Source organism: Lemur catta, chromosome 24 (genome assembly GCF_020740605.2).
Source record: "Lemur catta isolate mLemCat1 chromosome 24, mLemCat1.pri, whole genome shotgun sequence".
Classification (NCBI taxonomy): domain Eukaryota; kingdom Metazoa; phylum Chordata; class Mammalia; order Primates; family Lemuridae; genus Lemur; species Lemur catta.
The window spans coordinates 13780456-13805273 of NC_059151.1; the positions used below are offsets into that span (position 1 = coordinate 13780456).

General features: G+C 45.4%; 1 protein-coding gene across 2 annotated transcripts in view; it reads right to left on the minus strand.

Annotated features, from left to right (window-relative positions):
- The window catches only part of SLC39A8 (solute carrier family 39 member 8), a 72529-nt gene extending 53031 nt beyond the window's left edge, over window positions 1-19498 (minus strand). Inside the window, exon 1 of one of the 2 annotated variants that reach the window (XM_045536644.1) lies at window positions 19478-19498. In XM_045536644.1, the coding sequence (XP_045392600.1) occupies window positions 19478-19483 (6 nt within the window). In that variant the 5' untranslated portion in view covers window positions 19484-19498. Of the gene's footprint in view, window positions 1-18420; window positions 18678-19477 lie in introns of those variants that run through there. The other variant, XM_045536642.1, reaches the window with a different exon arrangement.
- Between the last annotated feature and the right edge of the window lie 5320 nt (window positions 19499-24818).

The window sequence follows — 24818 nt, forward strand, 5'->3', positions numbered from 1 at the left end:
ACTGTATGAGAATGAACAACTTATAAGTGTTAAAGATAGAATTCAAACCTGAGGCTTCTGATTTCTAAGCCAATACTGGCTGCTATGTCTTGGTTGAACACGGAGAAGAAAAATAATGGAAGAGAGAATCATTTGGACCCTGGCAGAGGAGTGTATTTTGTTGTTCCCTAATAGTGAGCTCAATTGTAAAGTTCAATGAACTCTTAGATCATACTTAGGATCCTACCCAGAGAGAGACCTCAAAAACAATCCCACAATTCAAACCTCAGCCAACTTTTCTCACCATGGTGAGAATTAAGAAGAAAATGAAAGATGGCCGTGCTTGGTTGCTCTCCCTGCTGCCCATCACTCAGACAGGAGAACGGGCAGGTGCACCAGCCACACTCTGGCAGCAGAAGCCCACAGCCCAGAACCCGGCACAACGCTCTCTGCACAAGCCAAGCCCACGGCTGCTGCTGTGGCCACAGAGCGCTGCTGTGACAGGTCACCCAACCTAGAGTACCTGGCTGTGTGCCGTCTCAGGTGCTGCGTTTCCCTGTTACTATTTTAAAACCAGTATTTTTGCAGCCCAAGCGGAGGAGCCAGCATGTTGATTTATCCATCTGAGCTACCATCACACAATCACAGGACTATGAGGGCAGTACAACTGGCCACAGATTGTTAGGCACCCATTCAGAGGAGGAAAAGATGGAGATTCAAAATGATGATTTAATGGGAACGAAACCTCTGGAATTCCTGAGCTCGTATCTACCTTAGTATTTACTAATACTGGTAATACTAATATCGCATGCGAGGCACACGGCAGTGTTCAGTCAGCAAGTGCTGAATGAATGAACGAGTAAATAAATGAATGAACCTCTCACTTGTCTTCATAGCATTTGTGGGAACCAACCCCCAAAATGGTTTAAGTTCATAGTAGCAACCAAAACAAAGTTAGGAAAAAACAAAAGAAATCAAGTACAGAAAGTGAAGTATACATAAGTGTATTTCAAATATGGCGACTGGCCAAAGATCCCAAGAGAACAATTTAAATATATAAACTTAAAACAGTGATTTGAGTTTAACCATTGGGAGGCCATTTCTGACCCTTAAAACAAGTGAACAGTCCCATTAATTTATCACTTCAGGGGTCCCCGAACATTGTCATGAAGCTGGTGATTTCAATGCACCACACTAACAACAGGAGCGTTCAAAGCAGGAGTGACGGAGCAAATCACTTCCAGAGTTGTTATCGCTGCAGTCATGGAACCAACTCAGTGTCAAGGAGCTCGAGTTTCACTCCACACCTCCTCGAAATTGCTCGACGGCAATGTGATAGCTGAATCTCCCTCTATCAATCTGCTCTTTCTATATGTATTTTTTTATTTCAGCATATTATGGGGGTACAAATGTTCAGGTTACATACATCGCCTTTGCCCCACCCGAGTCAGAGCCTCAAGCGTGTCCACCCCCAGATGGTGCGCACCGCACCCATGAGGTGTGAAGACACCCACCCCCTCCCCCCACCTGCCCGACACCCGATGAATGTTACCACTGTATGTGCACGTCAGTTATCGACCTGCTCTTGAAGATTTTCCCTCTTAAATTCCTCATCAAACTTTATTTATTTATTAAGATTATTTATTAAGATAAAATTTTCTAAGGTTTGAGCCAAGAACATTCCATAAAAATAATCTCTAGGTTTCAGAGGTGGCTAATCAAATGATGCCAGCTCTGCTTCCCTGAGATGAATTTTCCCATTTTTCTCTCAGGATTTTCTTGCACTTCTTACTGAAGCCGCTCTGGTGCTGCCACACTCCCACGCCCACCCGCACACGCAGCTACATACATGCACCATGCTCACACATGCACACACACTCACACACACAGCTATATACGTGCACCACACTCACACACACATGCACACACAGCTACATATGTGCACCACACTCACACACTCACACCTGCACACACAGCTACATATGTGCACCATGCTCACACACACCTGCACACACAGCTACATACATGCACCACACACACACACCTGCACACACAGCTACATATGTGCACCACACTCACACACACCTGCACACACAGCTACATACGTGCACCACACTCACACTCACACACAGCTACATACATGCACCACACACACACATCTGCACACACAGCTACATATGTGCACCACACTCACACACACCTGCACACACAGCTACATATGAGCACCACACTCACACACTCACACCTGCACACACAGCTACATACGTGCACCAAGCTCACACACTCACACACACACCCGCACACACAGCTACATACATGCACCAAGCTCACACACTCACACACACACCTGCACACACAACTACATATATGCATCACACTCACACACACACCTGCACACACAGCTACATACATGCACCAAGCTCACACACTCACACACACACCTGCACACACAGCTACATACATGCACCAAGCTCACACACTCACACATGCACACACAGCTACATATGTGCACCACACTCACACACTCACACACCCGCACAGCTACATACGTGCACCACACTCACACACACACACACATGCACACACAGCTACATACGTGCACCACACTCACACAGTCACACACCCACATGCACAGCTACATACGTGCACCACACTCACACACGCACACACAGCTACATACGTGCACCACACTCACACAGTCACACCCACACACACAGCTACATACGTGCACCACACTCACACACACACACATGCACACAGCTACATATGTGCACCACGCTCACACACACACACACACACACTCAAACTCATCCACTCACACACACACACACACACACACCCAGATATACACACTCACACTCACTCTCAAAACAATTCCCGAAAGGGGGTGAAGAGCACCTTTCCTAAGTGTATTATTTAAAGGAGAAAGATGCCTTGTTTTATGATACGCCGTTAGGGGAAGGAAAGATTCGTATGGAACAGTATGTTTAAAATGACACCACTGCTATAAATAAGGTTCAATATAATCTTGAGATACACGCTCTAAAATGTTAACAGTGTTTACCTCCAGGAGGTAAAATTATGGGTGGTTTTTATTTTTTCCTTTCTGCTTCTCTATCTGCCAAAGTTCTAAACAATGCATTTGTATTCTTGTTTCATTTAGAAAAATAAATTAAATCATGGTTTGTTTTCTTTAAATCTCTTTTTCTAGGTTTCCCTAAACACAATTAAGTCAGGCTAGAATTTTTTTTTTAAGATTTTACGAAAGAAAAAGAAAAAAGAAAAAGAAGTGTTAAAAGCTAAAATACACTTTTTAAAAGAGGTTTACAGTTTTCTGACTTTGCCAAAGTTGACCCACAAGTTTCCCAGTCCTGTCCCCGTTCCAAATTCAGCTTCTCAAGGCTCGTCACCCCTCGAAACCCAGAATGGTGTCAGGGCACAAACATGCGGTCTGGACGGCTGCTTCCCACCCACGGTGCGCCCCAGGGGGCAGGGACCTCCCACGCCCCATCACCTGCCAGAGAGTCCCGTGGGTCTTCTCCCATTTGCTGCCAAGATCAAAATGCCTTTCTGCCTTGCTGCCCAACAAGGGCCTACCACTCTGCGCCCGGGGTCAAGTGCAGCAGGCATGCCTCTCCAGCTCAGGGCCGGGGAGATGCCCTGAGCAATGGGCTCATCCTTCAAAACCAACCCACCTCTGCACACGAGGAAGGGCCTTGTCCACCACAGGCCCCATCATATGACAATCTGTTAGCATGGTGGTTCTGAAAGCATGGTCCAGAGACCCCTCAGGACAGCCCTCCCAGAGAATATGCAAGGTCAAAATGACTTTCATAATAATACACCAACTGCATTTTTCTTCTTCACCCTCATACTCTTTTATGCGTGAACAATGGAAGTTTCAGAGACTACAGGATGTATGTCACAGCCAAACGCGTGCAGAAGCATGTATGAGAATCCAGCTGTCTTCTACAAAATCGGACTTAAAAGAGATGCAAAAATGTGAAACAATGCCATTCTTCTTACTAATTTTTTGGTCACAAAAAATACATTATTTTTTATTGTAAAAAATGTTAGTGTGGAATGGCTTCATTATTATGTTTAACAAATTAAATAAATATTTTTATGTTTTATCAACATTAATTTCTATAATGGTAAATGGTAATAGATATAAATCACATATACTAAGGCTCTTTGGTGTCCCTGAAAATGTTTAAGAGTGTAAGGGGATCCTGAGACCAAAGCTTTGAGACCCCAGCATGTAAGAATGACAGGCAAGGCCCTTATGTGCCACTTACAGAGGAGTTAGGAGCTTTTAATCTATTCTAACCGAATGCACTTCTCATTCTATTTGTCCCCCACAAGATTGTCTCTACTGAAGCATCACCACCAGGGTGCCCCTCTTCTTCCCAAGCTGCACCCCCCCATACACACCAAAAAAGCAAAGAAAAAAACCCTTACAAAAATACATATTTCTGCCAAGAGTTTAAAGTGCTAACACTTATGAACGTCAGTTATCTGTCTCTAATCTTCCTTTCCCTCTTAGGATCCTCCAAAAGTACACATGAACACTCTATTCTAAGTAAACGGTTCCAATAAGCCTTGTATTTTACCTTCCTTGTGATTTGCATCCCCCAGGAACCCCACCTGGACTCTGATCCGCCTCCTCTCGAATCGTCCAACTCCTGCCTGCCCTGCAGGGGAACCTGCCTCCTCTGCTTCACTCTGCGACACTCGGCCCCTCGTCTCCAGAATCCAGACACCCACAGTACGTATTTGTTTAGCACATCCTGTGTGCTTTCTTACATTATGATGTGCTCACGAAAGTGGATACCTCTTTAATAAGATCACAAACATAGAGGGAGGATGGACTTCTTCCTTTTTATGTCTTCCTCAACCCCCAGGCTTTGGACATGTAAGAAATTCAATTTACAAACTCACTAATTTCACGGATTAAGGAAAAGCGGTAAATGAAAGGAAATAACAAATTCGCACATGGGGTCTAAATGTAATTCAGAGAAATACACATCAGTGTACCCTGAGAGTCATTTCCCAGGAGCTCCGAAGAGCCAAATTCTCTAGGCACGAGTTTTCTGCTCATTCTGGGACACTCCCAGCGTCAGCCCCGTGTGCCCTCATGCTGCACAGAGGCCAATAGTGACACCGTGGTTCTAAGTCGCCCAAAAACTGGGCTATGGAGAAAGTCCATGTCTAAATGAGGAGAAAAAAATCCTAGAAAGTTCATAAATTAAAAGTAATAAAAGTACCCCCCATAAGATGCTGAAATAAAAAATAAAATAAAATAAAATAAATAAAAGTAATAACTTTATTATTTCCTTCTACTCAGACAGCACATGGATTAAGTTTTAACATACGATTTGGATCATTAAATATGAAATGTCTGATTTCGAATCGGAAGTGTAGTTTATTATATCTCAAACAAGAAGCAGTACAATTAAGTATGTGCCTAAATACTTTGGCAAAAAGTTGACACAGTTTTGCCATCTTAACAGTAGCTTGTTTACGTCAACAATGAAGAAGGCTGGAGAGCGAGTGGCGTTTGTTGAGAATTGAATATTTTTCCTTGCAGGAACTGATCCAAAGCCTGGAAGAAGGGGCAGTCAGTTGGTGCAAGGTCTGGTGAACACAGTGGATGGCAGAGAGTTTCCAAGTCCAGTCTCTAGTTTGAGCAGTGTTGTTTGTGTGACATGTGGTCGAGTATTGTCTTGCAAGAGGATCGGACTGTCTCTATTGGCCAGTCTCAGCTGCTTAATCGCAAGCATCCTCATCATTTCATCCAGTTGGTTGCAGTAAACATCCCCTGTAATCGACTGACCAGGTTTCATGAAGCCATAGTGGATAACACCAGCGCTGGACCAAACAGACTCCATTAGCCTCTTTTGATGAATATTCGGGTTTGGACTGTGTTTCGGCAATTCATCTTTATCCAATCATTGTGCCAAATGCTTGCGATTGTCAAAAAGAATCCATTTTTCATCACACATAACAATACGGTTTAGAAATGGTTTGCCTTTATGTCGTGACAGCAAAGAAAAGCAAACTTCAAAACGATTTCTCTTCTGAGGCTTGTTTAATTCATGCAGAACCCATCTACCCAGATTCTTTACCATGCCAATTTGTTTCAAATGGTCCAATATTGTTGCAAAAGTAACATTAATCCTTCCTGCTCATTCAAGGGTAGGTTGAGATGGATTCGCTTCCACTACAGCTTTCAGCTCATCATTATCCACCTTGGTCTCAAGTCACCACGTGGCTCATTTTCAAGATTAAAATCACCAGAATGGAACTTCTCCAACCATCGAGGTACTACTGTGCCTTCATTAGCCACATCCTTCCCAAACACTTTATTGACATATTGATCTGTCCGTGCTGCATGGCTTCCATGACGGAACTCATGAGACAATAACATAAATTTTTGACTTATCCATGGTTTCACAAAAATTGCTCTAAAAAAAAATTTGAAAGATAATCGCAAGCCAAAACATGCATTGGAAAGACTGAGGATATACTTTCACAATAAAAATAAAACAAGAAGTGTCAAAGTAAAATGTCAGCGATACCAACTGTCAAAGTTAGTACTTAAGGAAATTGGACATTTTATATTTAATAACCTAATGTTTCTTTTGTGCTTTTCTGTTTATAATGGGACGGTGGAAACGCACGAATACCTATTCCACTCCCTCACCTCCCAGTCACTCCTCGACCCGCTGTGGCCTGGCTTCTGTCCCCACCACTTCCTTGGAATTATTCTGCACAAGGTCACCCAGAACCTCCTTACTGCCAAATACAATGGATCTTACCTCAGGCCTTACCTCTTTGTTAATCTATTTTTAATTCATTTGCCTGCATTTAAAAACAGGAATTGTTGGTTTACCTTGAATGAAATGAGGCATCTAGGTTGATTGAACTAATTTAGGAAGTTATGTTTGCATAAAATTAATGGTGAAACATTTACAGTTTAAAAGGCTAAAGCTATTTATCACGCATTCATTCATCCAGCAAGTATTTCCTGAGCACCAGCTGCGAGTCGGCCAGTTTCAGGAATAGAGAGAGTGATGCAGAGAAGCCCAGGCCCTCGCCTCACACACCGTTGCAGGGTTCAGATGAAAACACCCGTGATTGCAGGGTGGCCTGGTAAGTGCCGTGGGAGGATGGATGAGTATGAAGAAGGCAGGGTAATTAACCTGCCCTAAAGCGATGGGATTGGCAAAGGCTTCCTGGAGGAAGCCACATCTAAGGTGAGATGTGAAGGAAAAAGTGGAAATGTGGTTGGAGACTGTGAGAGTGGGGCAGATGACGCAGGGCCGTCAGCGCCAGGCAAGGAGGTCAGACGTTACGGTAACGGGAAGCCACACGAGGACGGTGACACGCTCAGAGCTGCCTAGCAGAGGTGTAAGTCTGGCAGAAACGTGAGGATGCAGAGAGACGCGGGACAAGGCTGGATGTGGGGTGTGGCAGCAGCAACGAGGTGGACACTTAGTGAGCACGGCCACACGCCAGCCAGGACAGCATGGCTAGAGACACGATCCGACGTCATCTCCACCGAAATCCCACAGGTAGGTAACACTGTCCCCATTGCACAAAGAGGATGCCAGAGTTTAAAGAGATTAAATAAGAGACTTTTAGAAATGATGATGACGGGACTTATGTGTATTTAATATAGGAAGGTGGGGAGGGAGAGAGAGGAGTCAAGAATAACATCCAGTTTCTCAGCTCAGTCCAGCAAGCAGACGGCGACGCCTGTCACTGAGACAGGCAAAGCAGGGTCACCGGACGGCTCTGACAGAGGAAGAGATGGAGTTGGCAAGTGCTGTTTGGAGAAGTCTGGACCTGCTGAGTTGGGGAAGGAAACAGAGTGAGACATCAGTTGACAGCCGGCCGTGCACGGCTGAAGCTCAAGAGAGAAATCTGGACCACGCCAACCCACGCAGAAAACATCTCCAGATAGGTAACCGCGGCCCTGCGAGTGACTGAGACTGTGCAGAAAGAAAGTATGAAATTAAAAGAAAGTGGGCTTGAGATGCAATCCTGAGGAACACTCATACTTAAAGAACGAGCCAGAGAGATGAGAAAAATACAGCAGAAACAAGTGCAAACAAGAAAAGGATGTGCTTCAAGTAGGGTGTAATCAACACCCTCAAAAACAACCGAGCAGGAAGACCTGAGAAGCCCCATTGTGTCTGGCAGTAAGGAGGCCCTGGGCGACCTTGTGTAGAATAATTTCAAGGAAGTGGTGGGAGCAGAAGCCAGACCACAATGGGCTGAGGAGTGACCGGGAGGTGAGGAGGTGGAACCGGCATCCCGACACTTCCACGGTCCAGCTACACACAGAAAGCGAGGCTCAAAGACCAGGCAGTATTCAGGGGGGTCGTGGCACAGTGGCCTCACTGACACAGCATTTGCTTAAAATTAGCAAACGTGAAAAGAACCGAGGATTCAAAACTGGAATGTCTGGTCTCCCAGACAAATCTGGGCCTTTGGTCTGGCTTTTATCAAATGACTTACTTGTGCCTCAGTTTCTGGGAAACTGATACGTCCTAATTCTCTCACCATATTGTTTTGAGTATCAAATGTCAACAGTTGGAAAACAACTTTGCAAGGTTGAAAAATAGTTTGTAGAGGAATTAACAATGGATTTTAGAGCTAACACTGATTACGGCAGGGACAGCTTCAACAAGGAAAAAAAAATAATGTTTTCTTCCTTTTTTTACTCAAACGAGACAGGAACATCAGCAGAGAGCACCTTCCTGCTTCAAATGAGTGCGTCGTTCCCAGTGGCTTCAAGAAACTGGCATCAGTTTCTTGACATCCAGGCACCTGGACGTCACAGGAGGCGCTTGGCTCTTTGGACAATGTGGCAGCCCCTCGGTGGGACGATGTTCTTCAATGTGAGCGGCAACGGTGCGAAGGAGCATCTGACCTGAAGCCCAGTCACCCTGGAGTGGAAGCCCCCCGCCACTTAGGAGCCACGTGACTCAGAGCGAGTTCCCTAACCTGTCTAAGGCTGGGTTTCCTCAAGGGACTAACGAGAGCATCTGCCCCTGGGAGCAGGAGGATTAACGAGATGGTGCATCAGGAAGCCCTGAGCACAATGCCTGGCAACCAAGAAGCACCCCATAACTCTGGGGGTGCACTGCTACTAGGACAGGACCGCTCCTCCGCTGCAGTGAAGGCCCTGCCCACCGTATTCACTCAGATGGCACTCTCCCCAGGACTAAGGGCACAGCCAGTGTCCAGCTTTTCACACTACGGTGTGTAGGTGAAGTAACCAAAGCATATACCTAAATGCTGAAAACTCTGCTTCTAAAGAAAGCTGTAGGGCACCCGGATCCCACATACGAGCTCCATGGCTGGTGCCGTCAACAGCACGCACCCCACGACAAAAGGGCCTGTGTGCTTCACGGCACGTGTGACCCACATTTGTATGAAGCAGGATCTGTGGCCCAGCTCAGAATGGGCCTTCTGACCTCACTGTGCCCTCTCTGACGTTGGGCCTTCTCTCCCCCGCCCCTGGAGAGACCTCTCACCCCTCCCAGTGAGACCAGAACGGCTTCTGCTCTCTGCCCTGCTTTCCAAATACCAAGGCTCAGCTGAACAGGGAGGGTCCTGCATTCTCGGCCTTGCAACACCCACACAGGGGCCCATACAGACTGAGAAGCAGATGAAAGTTTAAAACCACAATCCTATCAGTTTCTGGAAGTTTTATATGGACTCCCGGCCATTGACATTTCAGTAGTGATGCCAACTTTGGACAAAAATGATAAAATAGCCAACACCTAACTATAGCCTCAGAAGTCCTCTGGAAGCCAGGCGCGGTGGCTCATGCCTGTCATCCTAGCACTCTGGGAGGCCGAGGCGGGAGGATCGCTCGAGGTCAGGAGTTTGAGACCAGCCTGAGCAAGAGTGAGACCCCGCCTCTACTAAAAATAGAAAGAAATTATATGAACAGCTAAAAATATATATAGAAACAATTAGCCGGGCATGGTGGCACATGCCTGTAGCCCCAGCTACTCGGGAGGCTGAGGCAGGAGGATCGCTTAAGCCCAGGAGTTTGAGGTTGCTGTGAGCTAGGCTGATGCCACGGCAATCTAGTCCGGGCGACAGAGCAAGACTCTGTCTCAAAAAAAAAAAAAAAAGAAATCCTCTGGAGGGGAAGGGATAATTTCAACTGAAATAATCAAATTATTTCTCTAGTCTGTACACCCAAGGTTTACATTTTCAGAAATTTATTACCAGTGTTTGATGAAAGGGAAGTGGAGGCAAATAGTGAAAGCCTTTCTCAAAGTGAGAGTCACCAGGGAAACCAAGACTGGAATGCAGCCACTGCACTGATTTATTTCTCACTCAACTTTTCTTTCATTCGTCCTTGCTGCCTTTTTACAGCTGTGCTTCCCTCTGTAAGTCAACTCACCCTTAGGTGGTCAGGTCTTTAGTGACACAATTTTATTAAGCATAATGTATCTATATCAAGTAACATAGTAGTGTGATGACAATAACTATGTATTGAACACATAATTGGAGCCAGGCATGATCCTCAGTATTCTACATGCATTGTCTTTTATTATTGAAAGTAATAGAGGTCATGAAAAAAATCTTCTATTTTTATGATGTTAGTACATGTGACACACTAAGTGCCTGAAATACAGTTAATGCTCAGTAGCTATTACTGTTCTTATTTTTCAGTTCCAACGACCATCCTATGAGTAAGGGTCATTTTTTTTCAATTTGCAGATGTAAAAACTCAGGATTACGGAAAGAGGTTAAGTCACTTGCCTGTGACTTCCCAGCTAGTAAGCAACACAATTAGACTCTCAGCCCGGGTCTTTCTGACTCCAGAGGCCAAATTGTTAACCACTATGCTGTATTCTCTAAAATGGTTAGAAATCCAAGAAGCCCACCAAATAAATGGATAACAATTATGGATTGTTTTTTAACTAGATTCACAGAACTAAAGCCTTAGAGGCCTTATCAATGCTCACTCGATTTTCTTCTCTAGCTACTCAGTTATTAAAAAAAAAAAAAAAAAAAAATTCAAGGTGTTAAGTATTTGGAGTTGGAAGGCATAATGCTACATTTCAGGTTCACCTTTGATCCAGACTCACAGGTTTTTGTTTTTGTTCTCCTTAAGCTTGAGGCCAAGAAAAACAACAGGGGATCTTTGGAAGGAGACAGAAACCAAATTAAACAGGCTCCATTCTGAAGCTTTTCTGTGCTCCCAAATCCCAGCACCACAAAGGTAATTCAATGACAGTTTCATTTCTTTATGAAATAAATCTCAAAACTAACCCATTGGAAACAGGCAACTAGGAATAGTTCAAGAATAAAGTAATTAGTTTTAATGACAAACAGGAGTCTACTGTTATATCAAGTTGGAAATGAGAAAACTCTGAAAACCACAGCTTCTTAGATTGTCTAGCATTTAGCAACGCTCTTTTTTTCAAAAAGTAAATTGCATTGTAAATGATCCTAATATTAGCTGTTTGCACTTAGTAACGTGTACATCCCTTGAGGAAACACGGCTCTGAATACAAATAACTTGAAAGCTCTTATTACCAAGCACATTAAGCTGCCTTCATTAGGAGTTGCTTTTCTTGTCCCTGAGGAATGTTGACCCTTCTCAACTTCAGCCCTTATCTCCCATTCCTACTTATATTCCTCTTTTTCTCTCCTAACCCCTCCTACCACTAAAAGAAATTGATAACACAGAGGACTCAGAAGTACACTGAATTTAAAGAAAACACCATTAAAGTACAGTCACAGTTGAAAGCAATGGATTTTTATGACGGGGAAACGAAGTCCCTGCCCCTCAGTATCCCAAGATGGGTGTGACCCCAAGGAAAGCGTAACAGCTGCAAATCTCCCACCCAGCTACTCTACTTTGATCATCCCTAGCAATAAAAATCCATCCCAGTTAAGGAAAGAAGTTTACCCCTCCCCTTTTCTGATAACTATGCGAGAAAACTCAAAACTCCCGCGTAGAAGCAAAGTCTTGGTTACAGTTAGAGTGAGTGATTCAGCTCACCGACTCTTCCCTCCCTGCTCCAACTCATTCCCCAGCACCTACGAACCACTTTCTCCCATGTTGTGCAGCCAGGCAAGCAGCTGCTGCAGAGGCTAAGACAGAGGGAGGTTTCCAACCTCAACTGCCAGAAGAAAGAGTAGATTCATTGGCAGAACACTCCCACAGTCAACCTGAAAGGTCAACAGAAAGTTTTCACACTAGAGACAGGTATTTCTCTCCTACCCGAAGTCTATCCGTAGAAGAAAGTGCTATTGTTGCTCAAAATATTGTCCCTGAGAAAAATTCATCATATGTGAAAGAATGGAAGGAAATTTCATTCTCTATAAGAGAATTCATGTAACTCGCTTTAAAATCCATAGACGCATTTGGTACAAGCAAGTATTCAATCAATAAATATTTTAAAAACCAAACCGGATTAGCAGAATGGACCCAGCTGCAACTCTTCCAGGAGGCATTTCCAACCCAAAAGGATCCCTCACCCTTTTAAACTAGTAGCATATGCTCTCTAGTATCCACCTGACAGTTAATCATATGTGGCCATGTCACATGTCTTAAAACGTTAGCTTTGGTGATTACTTAACTACTGCAGTTTTGCCTTGCAAACTTTTCACAAGCTCCCATCTTAGTTCCTAATTATATTATAAGGTCTCTGAGGACAAGGACCAGTCATCATCACTGTAGCCTCTGTGGCCCTAGCTAGTTCCTTAATGTTGACTCAGCAGTGGAGCCAGATGAGTGACCAATGATTAGTAAATTTTGTCCATAGTTCAAAATCTGAGGTAATGGTTGCCCTGGGTAGAGAAAGTAGGATGTAGACTGTAACTCGAAAAATGCACTATGGCCTGGGGTTCTACCACTTACTTTGTGACACTGGTCCCATCACTTAACATCTCTGTGCGACATTTTCCTTATGTGTAAAATGAAGATAATAATGGTACCTTTATCGTAGGATTGTTGTGTCTGAAATGTGATAATACAAATAAATTGGGTAAAAGAGCTATGTCATATACTAAAAGACTAATAAACTCCAGCCATAATTATTTATGTTATGTACAAAAGGGTCCATGTGACCCCTAGGAAAGTGAGTAAAGATAGAATTTTGGGAGTTAGATATGGAAAGAATGAAAAGTATTTTCCTAAATGGTTCCAAATCACACCTGGCATCAAGGCACACTAAGCTCTTGACATGACAGTCAAATGAATTATGAATGTCCCTTCCCAAAACCTTGAAACACAATCAATACACTGTACATAATTGACTTATTCAAGAGTGCTGCAGTAGATGAGAATGGGGCCATTGTCTTGGAGGATATTTGACAAGAGGTCCAAGCACCTCACCCTTCCGTCTCACCATTCCGGTTTCTCACCTGCGCAAGCAAGTTAGAAGGCATTCCGAGCAGGTTTACCACCACCATTTCTCAGCACATAAAGGCCAAAAAAAAAAAAAGGAAGAAGAACAAATAGTCTTTATCTCTTCTGTCCATGGTCAGTGCTTCCCAGAAACTCCCTCATTGTCACTACCCCCACCCCAGGAGAAGGGCAATAGATGACATCAAGCAACGCACATGTGCAGTGGCCACACGTACGCAGTGAGCACACACAGACACACCCCTTCTGTCTGGTGCACGGCACTGGCCTGGCCATGCACTGATACTGGCCAAGCGCTTCCTCACTCCCTCTCCCTCTGGTGAAGATGATAATGAAGGAAAAGATATAACAATAAATTACCACTACAGGCAAAAGACTGAAGTAGAAAATGTCTAACTTCAGGGCCCTTTTCATACTCCTCATCCATGCCTGCTCTTCCAGAAGGCTCTGGAGGCAGAGCCTTTCTATCGCCTCCTGACTGTCTGCAGATTCGAGTGGTCCTCACATCTCATGCAACCCACTACGCTGCCGCCTTAGCTCCCACCTCAACCCGCTCCAATTCCACACTCCCTTGTCAGATTATAATTTTCTGAAAACACAGGTCTGATGCCACTTTTGTTTGCAATTCCAATTAGACTTATATCATCCTAACGTGCATTATAGTTACGTGTGTATATGTTGTGTTTCCTCCAATACACTACAAAATCATGCAAGGACCCAGATTATATTACTCATCTTAAACAATCTTCACTCATTTATTCAAAATATTTCTAACAAACACGTGATATGAAAGAGGCACTGCACTAGTCCCTAGAGAAATGAGTCGGGCCATTCCCTTCAATTTGCTTAAAATCTACTGGAGGTGGCAGGGGTTACAGCCATGTAAATGGAAATGTAATAACTATAACATTATTTAAACATTATAATATGATTGCAATATATAATATGTTATGATTACACAGACACCAATTAATACAGGATCACATCACAGGGGCCCCTACTAAACTCTGGAGCAGATAAAGAAAAGCTACTCAGTAAAGTCTAAAATGATACCGAAGCATAAGTCGGTGTGTACGGAAAACCAGGCACTCTACGCTGTCCATTAACACTAAAGCTGTGGCAAATGATAAGGCTTAAGAAATACACAGGGACCAGATAAATAAAAGGTCTTTAAAGCCACAGTGAAAGTGTTGAGTTGCTTCAATAAGGTGAGTGATGTGATCAGATTTGTACTTTCAAACAGCCACTCTCATTAGAGTGTAGCAGTCATTCAAAATGTCATCTAAATAGTTAAGTGACATTAGCATAATTAAAAATATTTCAGAAATTCAAGAAGTAGAGAGATCAGTGAATCAGTGCTAGCTGTGATGTCCCAGAATGGACATACAGCGGAGTCTAACTGGACTTTTGCAAAAAGTCCATTTCGATAGGGCGATTCAAAGAGGGAAGATAATGAGCTAAGACGCGGCTGAGCAGAGAGCAGCGGAATCCACCGAAGAACGAAGTTGAGTTTAGTGGGTGCGGGGTCTGGAGAGCCGGGGGACACAGGGGGAGGAGGCCTTGAACGCTAGGGTCACGATCTAGAACTTAACAGCGAAGACACAGTGTACGGAGGCTTTTTGAAAGAAAAGACCACGGCTATTGGAAGACCAAACATGCATCAAAAGAGGTTAAAAACAGGGCTCCAACAATGAGGTGGCAGCAGGAATGTGAGAGGAAAGATGGACGGTGCAGGAGACGGGCTGCAAGACACATCAGGACTTGGGGGGAGAAGCAAAAGGGCCAGGCCGAGTGACAGCGTGGAGCAAAGGTGGCCCCAACTCCAACCTGCCATACCCCCTACACCCCTGCACCCCCACCGACCCTCCGCAGGGGACTGCCCATCTGAATGGAGCCATTTCCAACAGCTTAGTGTGCTAATTCGGGGAACAGAATCTTCCCTTTTGTCAGGCTGTTTAAGCAGAGTCTTCACTTGAGACTGTGGATTAAGGAGTCTGAGAAGAAGAAAGGAAGGAAAAGGAACCCTTGGAGAATGAGAAAGGAACATCTGAACAAACAAAAGGCAGCTCTGAAGCCACTCTTAATCCCCTAGATTAATAACCCAGGATATTCAGACATTCGGGGCTTCCCTGGGTATTCCGGGAACTGCCTGTGATACATCAGACAGGACCCAGAAACAAGGACCCCAAGGGCCCATCTGGCTAAAAGGGTCCCTACCCTTCATTGTTTAGGTTGCTGCTGCTCCCTAACTCTTTGTACCCTCAGTAACCATAAGAAGCAAAACAATAAACGGAATTGTTCTACTGTCTCCAGTTTGAACTCAGGTCACTTTGGTATCCCAAAGCAACAAGTTAATTTAATTTACTGAAAAAAATATTAGAAAACTTTCGAAAATTGTCTAGCAAGACTCCAGAGTCCCCTAGTCTATTACCTGAGAGAAGCTGACTTAATAAATACCATCGCTCTCATCCAAAGGAACAAGGTCATTTATAGATGAATCTTGTAGAAGAGTCAATAAATTCCTGGCCCAAAGAATTTTCTCAGCCTTATTCAAAGTCAGAAAATCAAGTTTCTGACAACAGACTCATACACAATAGATGTTTTATTCTACTCCGTTACTGAAGTTAAGTGACTGTTGCAATTCTTTAAGGTAGTGAGTCATTAGTGACCCTAAAATTTACCTCGAATTAGATGATTTCATGCTGGAGCATATATGAATGCCTTGACTCGAGTTCATCAATTACCAGCAAGTTAATAGATTCTTCTGGATTGGCATTTCATTTGTCATCATTTAACCGACAATTGTTGTTTTCATTGGGACTTTTTAGAACATCAAACAGATGTTTGCTAGGCCTGATTAAATGGTAAATTTTCCTTGGCTTCCCTTTGTTTCCAAGCTAATTATGAGCTCCTTCCTGTCCCTTTTTGATGCCCACAGAAGCCATAATGAGGGTCGTTAAAAATGCAAACATAAGAATGAGAAACAAGGTGCCAACATACATATCATTTACCTATTGAGACATACTACCTGCTAATAAACTGAGAATCATATTGCTAGTAAACTTAATCTATTTTCCTAAATAATTTAGGCATATTTTCCAGTGTCCTGGAAAGGGTGACTTGGGGGGGGGTCTTTTGCCCCTTTAAAATTCATCAACACCTCCAGACACTGAAAGATAAGGAGATCATCTAAGTCAAAACAGCGTGTGGGCCACAGATACGCAGCTTCAAGTCAAGTCCCCAAGCTTCCTTCCAAGCACTGGACCATACCTAACTGGAAACATGTAGTCAGCTCAGCTGTTTCCCCTACTTGAAAAGAAAAGAATGCAACTAGCCAGGAAACACTTAAGAAGTTATTTGCTTCAGTTTCTAAAATGTCAATATAATATATGGGCATATCAGTTTTTCCAACATTTTTCTCAGACATTAACCCAATATGATACCATGGCCAGAACTAGAACTGTAGACAGTTTACTAAAGAACATGTATAAACGGGACCACAAACCCCTTCTAGGTCAAAGAGAGACCCCCTCTGATATCCCATGGCATCAGAAAATTCTCCTTATTCTTGAGTACCGTATACGTTAAAGGAGGCAAGATATTTCTAACAAAAAGAATATCGATCTGCCTATAATGTTATTAACAAGAAATGTATCTGATTAAAGCGTCCCAAACTGGTAACTAAGGTCAGATTCATTAGGAAATGCCAAATTTCCAAGAGTGGAGCATTTCCCAAACACCTTGGACCACAAAAAATTTTTGTAACAAACTAACATCACCTAAAAGTTACAAACAATAGGGAAAATACTGCCTTCTGCTGTCCAACACCACCTGGCAACTGTCAATGCGACAGGAATAGAAGGAAAAAAATAAAAAGCACTGAGGTAACAATGTTTTAAGGGGAGGGGGCAGTTTTGGAACGATGCAGAAAGCACTCTCCGTCTACTTCACAATTTTAAGAACTACCCAAACATACAATATTTATTATAGAAATAATTAGGAATAATTTTACTTTTATGTCTCCCAACAGGTATGATCTTTAATTGCTCCTAGAGAGTTCAAAGCTGTCCTTAAACCCAAGGTACTACCAAATGCCTAGATACGCCCAGATAATACTGTGCATATGGACTGAAAAACGCACTTTTGTATTCGGAATGAATATTAGAATCAGACACTTGACCGGACAGATGACGAAGAACTGACACTCTAAACCCAGTCTGCCGCCACCTGGTCATCAAACTGTGACCCTGGTCTCAAGGCCTCCCCACTGTCCCCATTGTACGACGGGCCCTTCGGCTCTGTAACGTACACAGGAGCCAGCACTACACTGTGTCTCGTTTTCCATGGCAGCGGTTACCCACTGCGCAAGGCTAAGGAGAGCACCATGCGGTATCTCCTTCCTTGCTCACTTTATAGGAAGTGTGTAAGCAGTTATCTTTCGGGGAAGATGTAAGCATGTCATTCCCATCTAAAAAGCATCTTTTAAGGCGGCTTCCCGCCCTCAACTAGCACAAAAACTTTTTTTTTTTTTTAATATGGGAGAGGATCTCGCCCTGTCGCCCAGGCTGGAGAGCAGCGGTGCGATCCCGGCTCGGTGCATCACCGCAGCCTCCACCTCGCGGGCTCCAGCCATCCTCCTGGCTCGGCCTCCCGCGCGCCCAGGACGGCAGGGGCACGCCGCCACGCCCGACTCATTGTTTAATTCTTTGCAGAGAGGAGATCTCGCTACGCTGCCGGGGCTGGTCTCAAACTCCCGGCCTCAAGCGATCCTTCCCGCCTCAGCCTCCCCAAGTGCTGGAATTCTGGGCGTGCTGCAATGTGTCTCCACAATCCTGTGACTACAAGCGTCCGACCTCTCTCGGGTCTTCAGGCAGAAAAACTGCAATTTCTGGCTGCCAAGTCCCTTGGCAAAACTAGCCCTTTAACCCTCCAGCCCGACCTAGCGACAATCGAGTGCCACTCGATCAGTTCCCGCCTCCTGCTTCTGCAGCGGGACGCAGTTCCCGCACTGCCCTGTCCCGCGGCCGTACCTGGTTGAAGTGCAGCGCCCCGGGCTCCGCGGCGCCCGCGCGGGGGGCGGCCCCCAGCTGCTGCAGCAGCCGCCCGAGCTGCGCGGCCGACAGGCTGCGGTTGGCGCCGAACGCGCTCAGCACGTCCTCGCTGAAGGCCAGCTCGGGCCCCGCCGCCGCCCCTGCGAGCCCCGCGGCCGCCAGCAGCAGCAGCAGCGGCGCGGCCCCCGCCCGGCCCGGGGCCATCCCGGCCGGGGCGGCCCGCGAGGAGGGCTCCGCGGCGGTCGGGCGTCGGCGCGGGTCCCCTCAGCCGCGGCGCGGGGCGCGCTCGTTCTCCGCCGCCTCCGAGAGCGCAGCCGCCCGCGACCTGCGGGTCATGGAAGTGGCCGCGCAGCCCGGGGGAGCGACAGGCAGGGCGGGCCCCCCGGGCCTCCTGGAGAGCCTGAGATAAAGGGGACAGAGGGGGACAGAGATAAAGGCCACCGGGCCACCAGCCGGCGGCCCGGGAGCGGGCGCGGGGCCAGCGGCCGCGGGGCCGGGTTCGCGGACGCCGCAGGGTCCGGGGACACTGGGCGACGCGCTCCTGCCGGGGACAGCCCCGCCCGCGCCGCCCGCAGGAAGAGCGGGACCGCAGTGACGGCGGGTCCCGCCGCGACGGGACGGGGGGGACATGCCGTCCCGGGGCTGCACAGAACGGCTCCTTCGGAGTCCCGGGGTCTGGGCATTTGGACGGAACCCCTCCCGCCTCCCCCGGGCCCGGCGAGCCGGTGGGACGGGCGGGAGGGCTCGCCGGCCGCTCACCTCTCCTATCTGCCTGTGTCCCTGCGTGTCCCTGTCCCCTAGCGCTGCCCCGCTCTGCCCGTGACAGGTCCGCCGGGGACGCCGGATCCGGCCCGCGCCCTTTACGGATCAGGCGAGGAGGCCTGTCCCCGCCCCCGCAGCACGTGGTGACCCGGTGCCCCGCCTGGGCTCCCGCGCCGGCCACGCCGGGCGCAGCGCGGTCCCGCCCTCCCGTCGCGCCCCGTCCCGCCGCGGCCGCGCCTGCTCCCACCCTCGGCGCGGGGCTACCCGGTGCCACCTCCATGCCCTGGTCCCCAGCGCCCTTCTGGTCTCAGTGCTCCACTCCTTTGTTGCCTCGACGAAACCAGCTTCCTGGAATGGAGTCGGGAGCGCTTTGCATTGTCTGAGTGATTAACAGGAATTGCTTTTTTTGTCTCACTTTTAAAATCAGAAGAAAGAGGAAATCAAAACCGGAGCGGTGGCGGGCTGGCTGAGCCAGCACTGCCCAAGCCGGCCCTTCCTGAGGGGATATCCGCCGATCAGAGGGGTGTTTGTTTGTCCAGATCAGGGTTCAAGAAAAGCTGACTTAGGTGTGAGGTCAACGGGTTTATGTAAAGTGCAGCGTTTGGGGCAAAGGTTGTGTCCGGTGGATGTAATTGTCCAGGAATAAAATGAAACCAGGCTTCTCTGTCAGATGCCACGCTAGGAAGAATCCAAGGTATTATTCTTGCCTTTCATCAGGACGGCGTCCCAGCCGCCTAAAACAGCGCGTTCTAGGAAGAGACACTGAGTCTAGACACGGGCAAGGAGATGGGGAAGGGAAAAGAAACTTAATCTGCCAAGAGGAACTTGGTGACGAAGCTGCGGAAGAAAGAGACAGGGAGAGAAAATTCCGGGAGGATAAGGATCTAGGCGGATGTAACTGGGGGGTTGTCACATGGAAGAGGTTTTAACCATGTCTGACTCCAGAGGACACAGGGCAGCAGGAACAGGACAAAGTTACCAAAGGGAAGAGTTTTCTGCACAATTATGAGGATCTGCAGGAAAAGCTACTTTGGGAAGCAGTGATTTCTCTGCCATCGAACGTGATTCAAATCAAGAGATCCTGTGTGACCCCCGTGCACATATATGGCAGAAGGATTTCTGCCTGGAAGGGAGATAAACTGCATGATCCTGGTCATGCGTTCCATCCAATTACAAAGTCTGTCCATTTGTCCTTGATAATTTACAGAATTGCATCCATGCTAAAAGGGCAAATATTTCACCTGGGGCCAGAAGTAAGTTGCTGTCACAGTTGTGGTCTTAAATCAATTAGCTTGTGAGACTCTTCAAGCTTTTTATTTGATTTTAAAATATAGTTTGTTGGCTGTTTTTCCTTTAGACCTCCATGACTCAAGGTGGTTTTTGGAAATTAATGAACACTTTAAATGGCTCATCTATACCCAGTAAGTTGTTTATTTGCAATTTGTCTGCAACTAAATTTGTTAATAAAGTATTGAATTGTTAAATAATACAAGTTTTATATTGTGGATTTTTTAAAAATATAATTTATTAGTCATTCATGTTTCTGCACATACATTTTGCCAGCCCATCAACCCCACAAGACAAAAGACAGTAAAATAATCACCCTGCCTGCCAACTTTACCAAGTATGGCCAACACAATGTAAGCGTGCAGTTATGATAACAACCAAATAGGTAAGGCTAGTTTCTAACTCTTCCACTCTAATAAACTATAATCATCAAAATACTGTAGGTAGAGCATCCTTAATCCAAAAATCTGAAAATCCAAAATACTCCAAAATTCAAAACCTTTTGTGTGCTGAAATGACTCCACAAGTGGAAAATTCCACCCATGACCTCATTTGACAAGTGCACAAAATTATTAAAAATATTGTAAAAATTACCTTCAGCCTAGACATATAAGGTGTATATGAAACATAAATGAATTTTGTGTTTAGACTTGAGTCTCATACCCAAGATATCTCAGTATGTATATGCAAATACTCCAAAATCTGAAAAAATATGAAATTCAAAACACTTCTGGTCCTAAACATTTTAGACAAAGGATACTCAACCTGTACTTGAATAATGTTTTAGAGCCCAAAATATGGCATTCTATGGGATCTACAATCACTGAAAAAAAAGATTTCCAATTTAAAATAGAAGGTATACTATATAAAATACACTTTTTTTGGAAATTTGCTTTAAAGTCCAAATGGTTTAAATGATAATAATGAGAGTAGCATGCCAAGAAGACTGGCCAGAGTGTTGAAAAACGTCCTTTCTATCTCTGACTCAGCCACCTAGGAAACCTGGGAAAGTCATTTGACCTGACCAAGATCAATTGCCTCATCTATAAAACAAGGTAATTGAGATAGAAGAAGTATTCATTCCAGCCTTCTTATTTATAACTGTCTAATTTAGAAGGCATCTGTCAGAACAAAACATTAAACACCTTCTAGAGAAGTAATATTTCAATTCCCCAGTGGAAAGGACGGTTAACTTCAAATCTTGCTTTTTCTAATAGCTTCAAATTTTCTTAGTCCAAATCTTTTGTTACTAATGCAAAAAAGGAGCAAATTCAACTCTTGTAAACTTTTTCATGCATGCATTTCCCTGTGGAAGGGCTAACAAGGAAACCTAAAAGATGGCATATCCTTTTCTCTTCTTCCCCTTCGCTTCTCTTCCTTGCCTTCTAGTCCCAAAGCCCTTAGATGGAGCACAGCACAATACTGTCCGTGTGGATGGGAGCCACAGTGGCCCAGAGAGGGATGTTGGAGCTTGAACAAGTGGAAAAGGGAAAGGTAGCATAGGAAGCCAGGGCCCAGGCAGGGTCATGAAGGTGTCCAGACTGGGGAAGGGACATGGAATATCAGAGGATGCGTCCCTGACAGCGTAGGAGTACGTGCGTGCACCCCAGCACGGAATATCAGAGCCCAGGCATGGTGAAAGGAGCATCCTTCCCAGCATGATCTGTCAGAGCCCAGGCTGGAAGGGGAAGGGACCCACGCAAAGCAGCGGCCTGGTGTGGGGTGTCAGAGCCCGGGCAGAGTGGAGGCATCCACGGGTGGTCCAGGGAAGACAGAGAGGGCGAGCCAGTGTGGAGAGTCAGAGCCTGAATGGCTGACAAAGACATCCATGCTTGATGGAGACCATGCACAGAACGTCAGAGATGGGCAAGGCGGTGGGGCGTGTCCCTGAAGGGCAGTAGCACGAGGTATCAGAGTCTATGCGGTGAGGAAGGCAGCCTGGCATGGGGTATCGAACCCTGAGAAGATAAGGAAGGGATCAGTGGGGACAGGGATGGCAGCAGAAGTAGATTCATTATACACAGATTCATTAAATAAGTAAATATATGAAAGGTTATAGTAGCCAGTTTTCTCACTGTCAGAGAAGGAAGTTGCAAATATGGAGAAAGAGAAAATTAGAATGAACCCTGTGGTCTTGGGTTGAAATTGGACAGATCAGTGTCCATTCTTGGTTTCCAGCATAGAAACAGGTAGATACAAACACAGCTATAGCTGATTCGTGGCTCTGTGCCTGAGAGGGACTGAGAACCACGACACCCTGGTAGCAATGAGCATAGCCAGGCACTGAGCTCAGCTTCCGAATACTGTTCTCCACTAAACGGAACCAGGCTCTTTAGAAAAGGGGCCGATTCCAGGACTCGGCAGGCAAAGAACAAGAACAAGATGCACCTGGAATATCTTGTTGTACCTGAAAGCAAGGGAACGGTCAAAGAATGTAAGAAACACATATTAAATTATTTCTTGATAATGGGACATCATCGTACTCCACGGATCAGCAACTTACTCTCAAACGAATCACAAGGGGAAAAAATGGTCTTTTTACAACGCTTGCAACTTTTCTGTAATTTGGTAATTATTTCACTTTAAAAATTAAAATATTGAGTACTAATAAGGAAAGGAGAAAGTTCCTACAACACGTTACATTAAAATTCAAAGTAAAATTTTGTAAACATTTCAACCTGATACTTTTCAGTGAAATTAATTCATTCATTCACACGTATTTTTAGCATTTGCGTCACAGCCCATGCTGCCTAGGAATGCAAGAGTGAAAAGGATACACCGCGTTTTACTTTAAGAAGGTTAAGATTAGCGGGAATTGAGATGGTTGCTCCTAAAGATTCTGAAGGTTGCAGTGGCACCAGATGCGAGCACCTGTGTCTGGCGACGATAGCAAGCAAATAATTCACAGAGCAGGTAACCCTTGAGCTCACAGGGTAAGTAGAAGTTTGACAGAAAGACAAAGGAGTGGAAGCACATTCCAAGGTGAGGAAATGCAAACTAAAAGCCCCAGGAGGGCTGGGGTGGGGGGACTGCAGATTTCTTAGAACTGGAGAGTCTGGAGCAGGAAGGCAGGATCTGCGGGATCAGGAAAAGTTCCAAAGTCCCCCTGGGTCAAAGATGTCTTCATCTGGTGATGTTCCAAATAGTCCTTGTGTGATTCCATCTGTGATTAAAAAAAAAAATCTCCTCCACGAATATAAATTGCCTTTTTCTTGCTTTCTATAAAATTCATTCCCTATTATTACAAATACTCCACACCTAAAATTCCCAAATAAGAGCAAGATACTGATTCTATCCACATCGTATATGTCTATTCAGCCATCAGTGCCAGAGACAGTACAGGTAGGAATCAGGTTTCCCTACCGCCTTTCTGAACTTAATTTCTAATCTTTAAAATAGGGGATAAAATAATACCTGCTCAACTTCTATCACTGAATAACTGAAAGTCAGATGGGATAAGGTGTGTGAAAACCCCAGATCAACTGGAGAGCAGAAAGTAGGGATTAATATAAGCTGAAGCGGGGGGTGACGTGACTTGTCTAAGAGGCCCAGCAAAGTGCCAGCGGGAAAGGGACAAGGACAACCAAGGATATCTTGGAACAAAGACCACTTTATACCTGACAAAATTCTCCAGGTTTGTTTCAGGAGATTAGGCCCTAACCAGAAAAGCAAAGAACCACAGATAACATCAAGTCGAATCCGGTGGAGAGTTAAGTGGCGTCTAACACACTGAGACCGGACAGAAGCCCAAACCTGCCTTTCCCCATCTGACCCACCACAAAATAAACACCAATCAGTGTTTCAAGGACAACACCCTCGCGACTCTGATTTGGTTGAGGAGACGAAACGAAATTATACTAACCCAGTTCTTCTTACTTCTTCTTCTTCATCCTTTCTCTTTGGACCAGTATCCCTGGCCCTTTTGCTGCGCTTTCAGCTCAGCTCACCGAGCATTGCTCCCCCGTGGCTTCTGTGCTCCAAATTACATAAATTTTTTAAGCCATTCTTAGGTTTTGGGGAAAATTGATATACACTAATATGGAAAGATGTTGAATAAATTAATGAAAAAAGTAAGAAGCAGAGTGTCTTGTAAAGCAATGCAAACAGCTGTGTGCGTGTGTTTGCACTCACATTAACAAAGCTCAGGGGAACATGCCCCAGGCTGTACAACCTTCTCCTTCCCAGGGGCAGGTCTGAGGGCGGGGACGCAAAGGGGGAGAATTACACCTTTCTCTAGAGAGGAGAATGGGGCAAAGGAGCCCTTTTCCTTTATACCCTTCTGGAGTGTTTGAGTTTTTCCAAGGGCATGCCTTCCTTTCATAATTAAA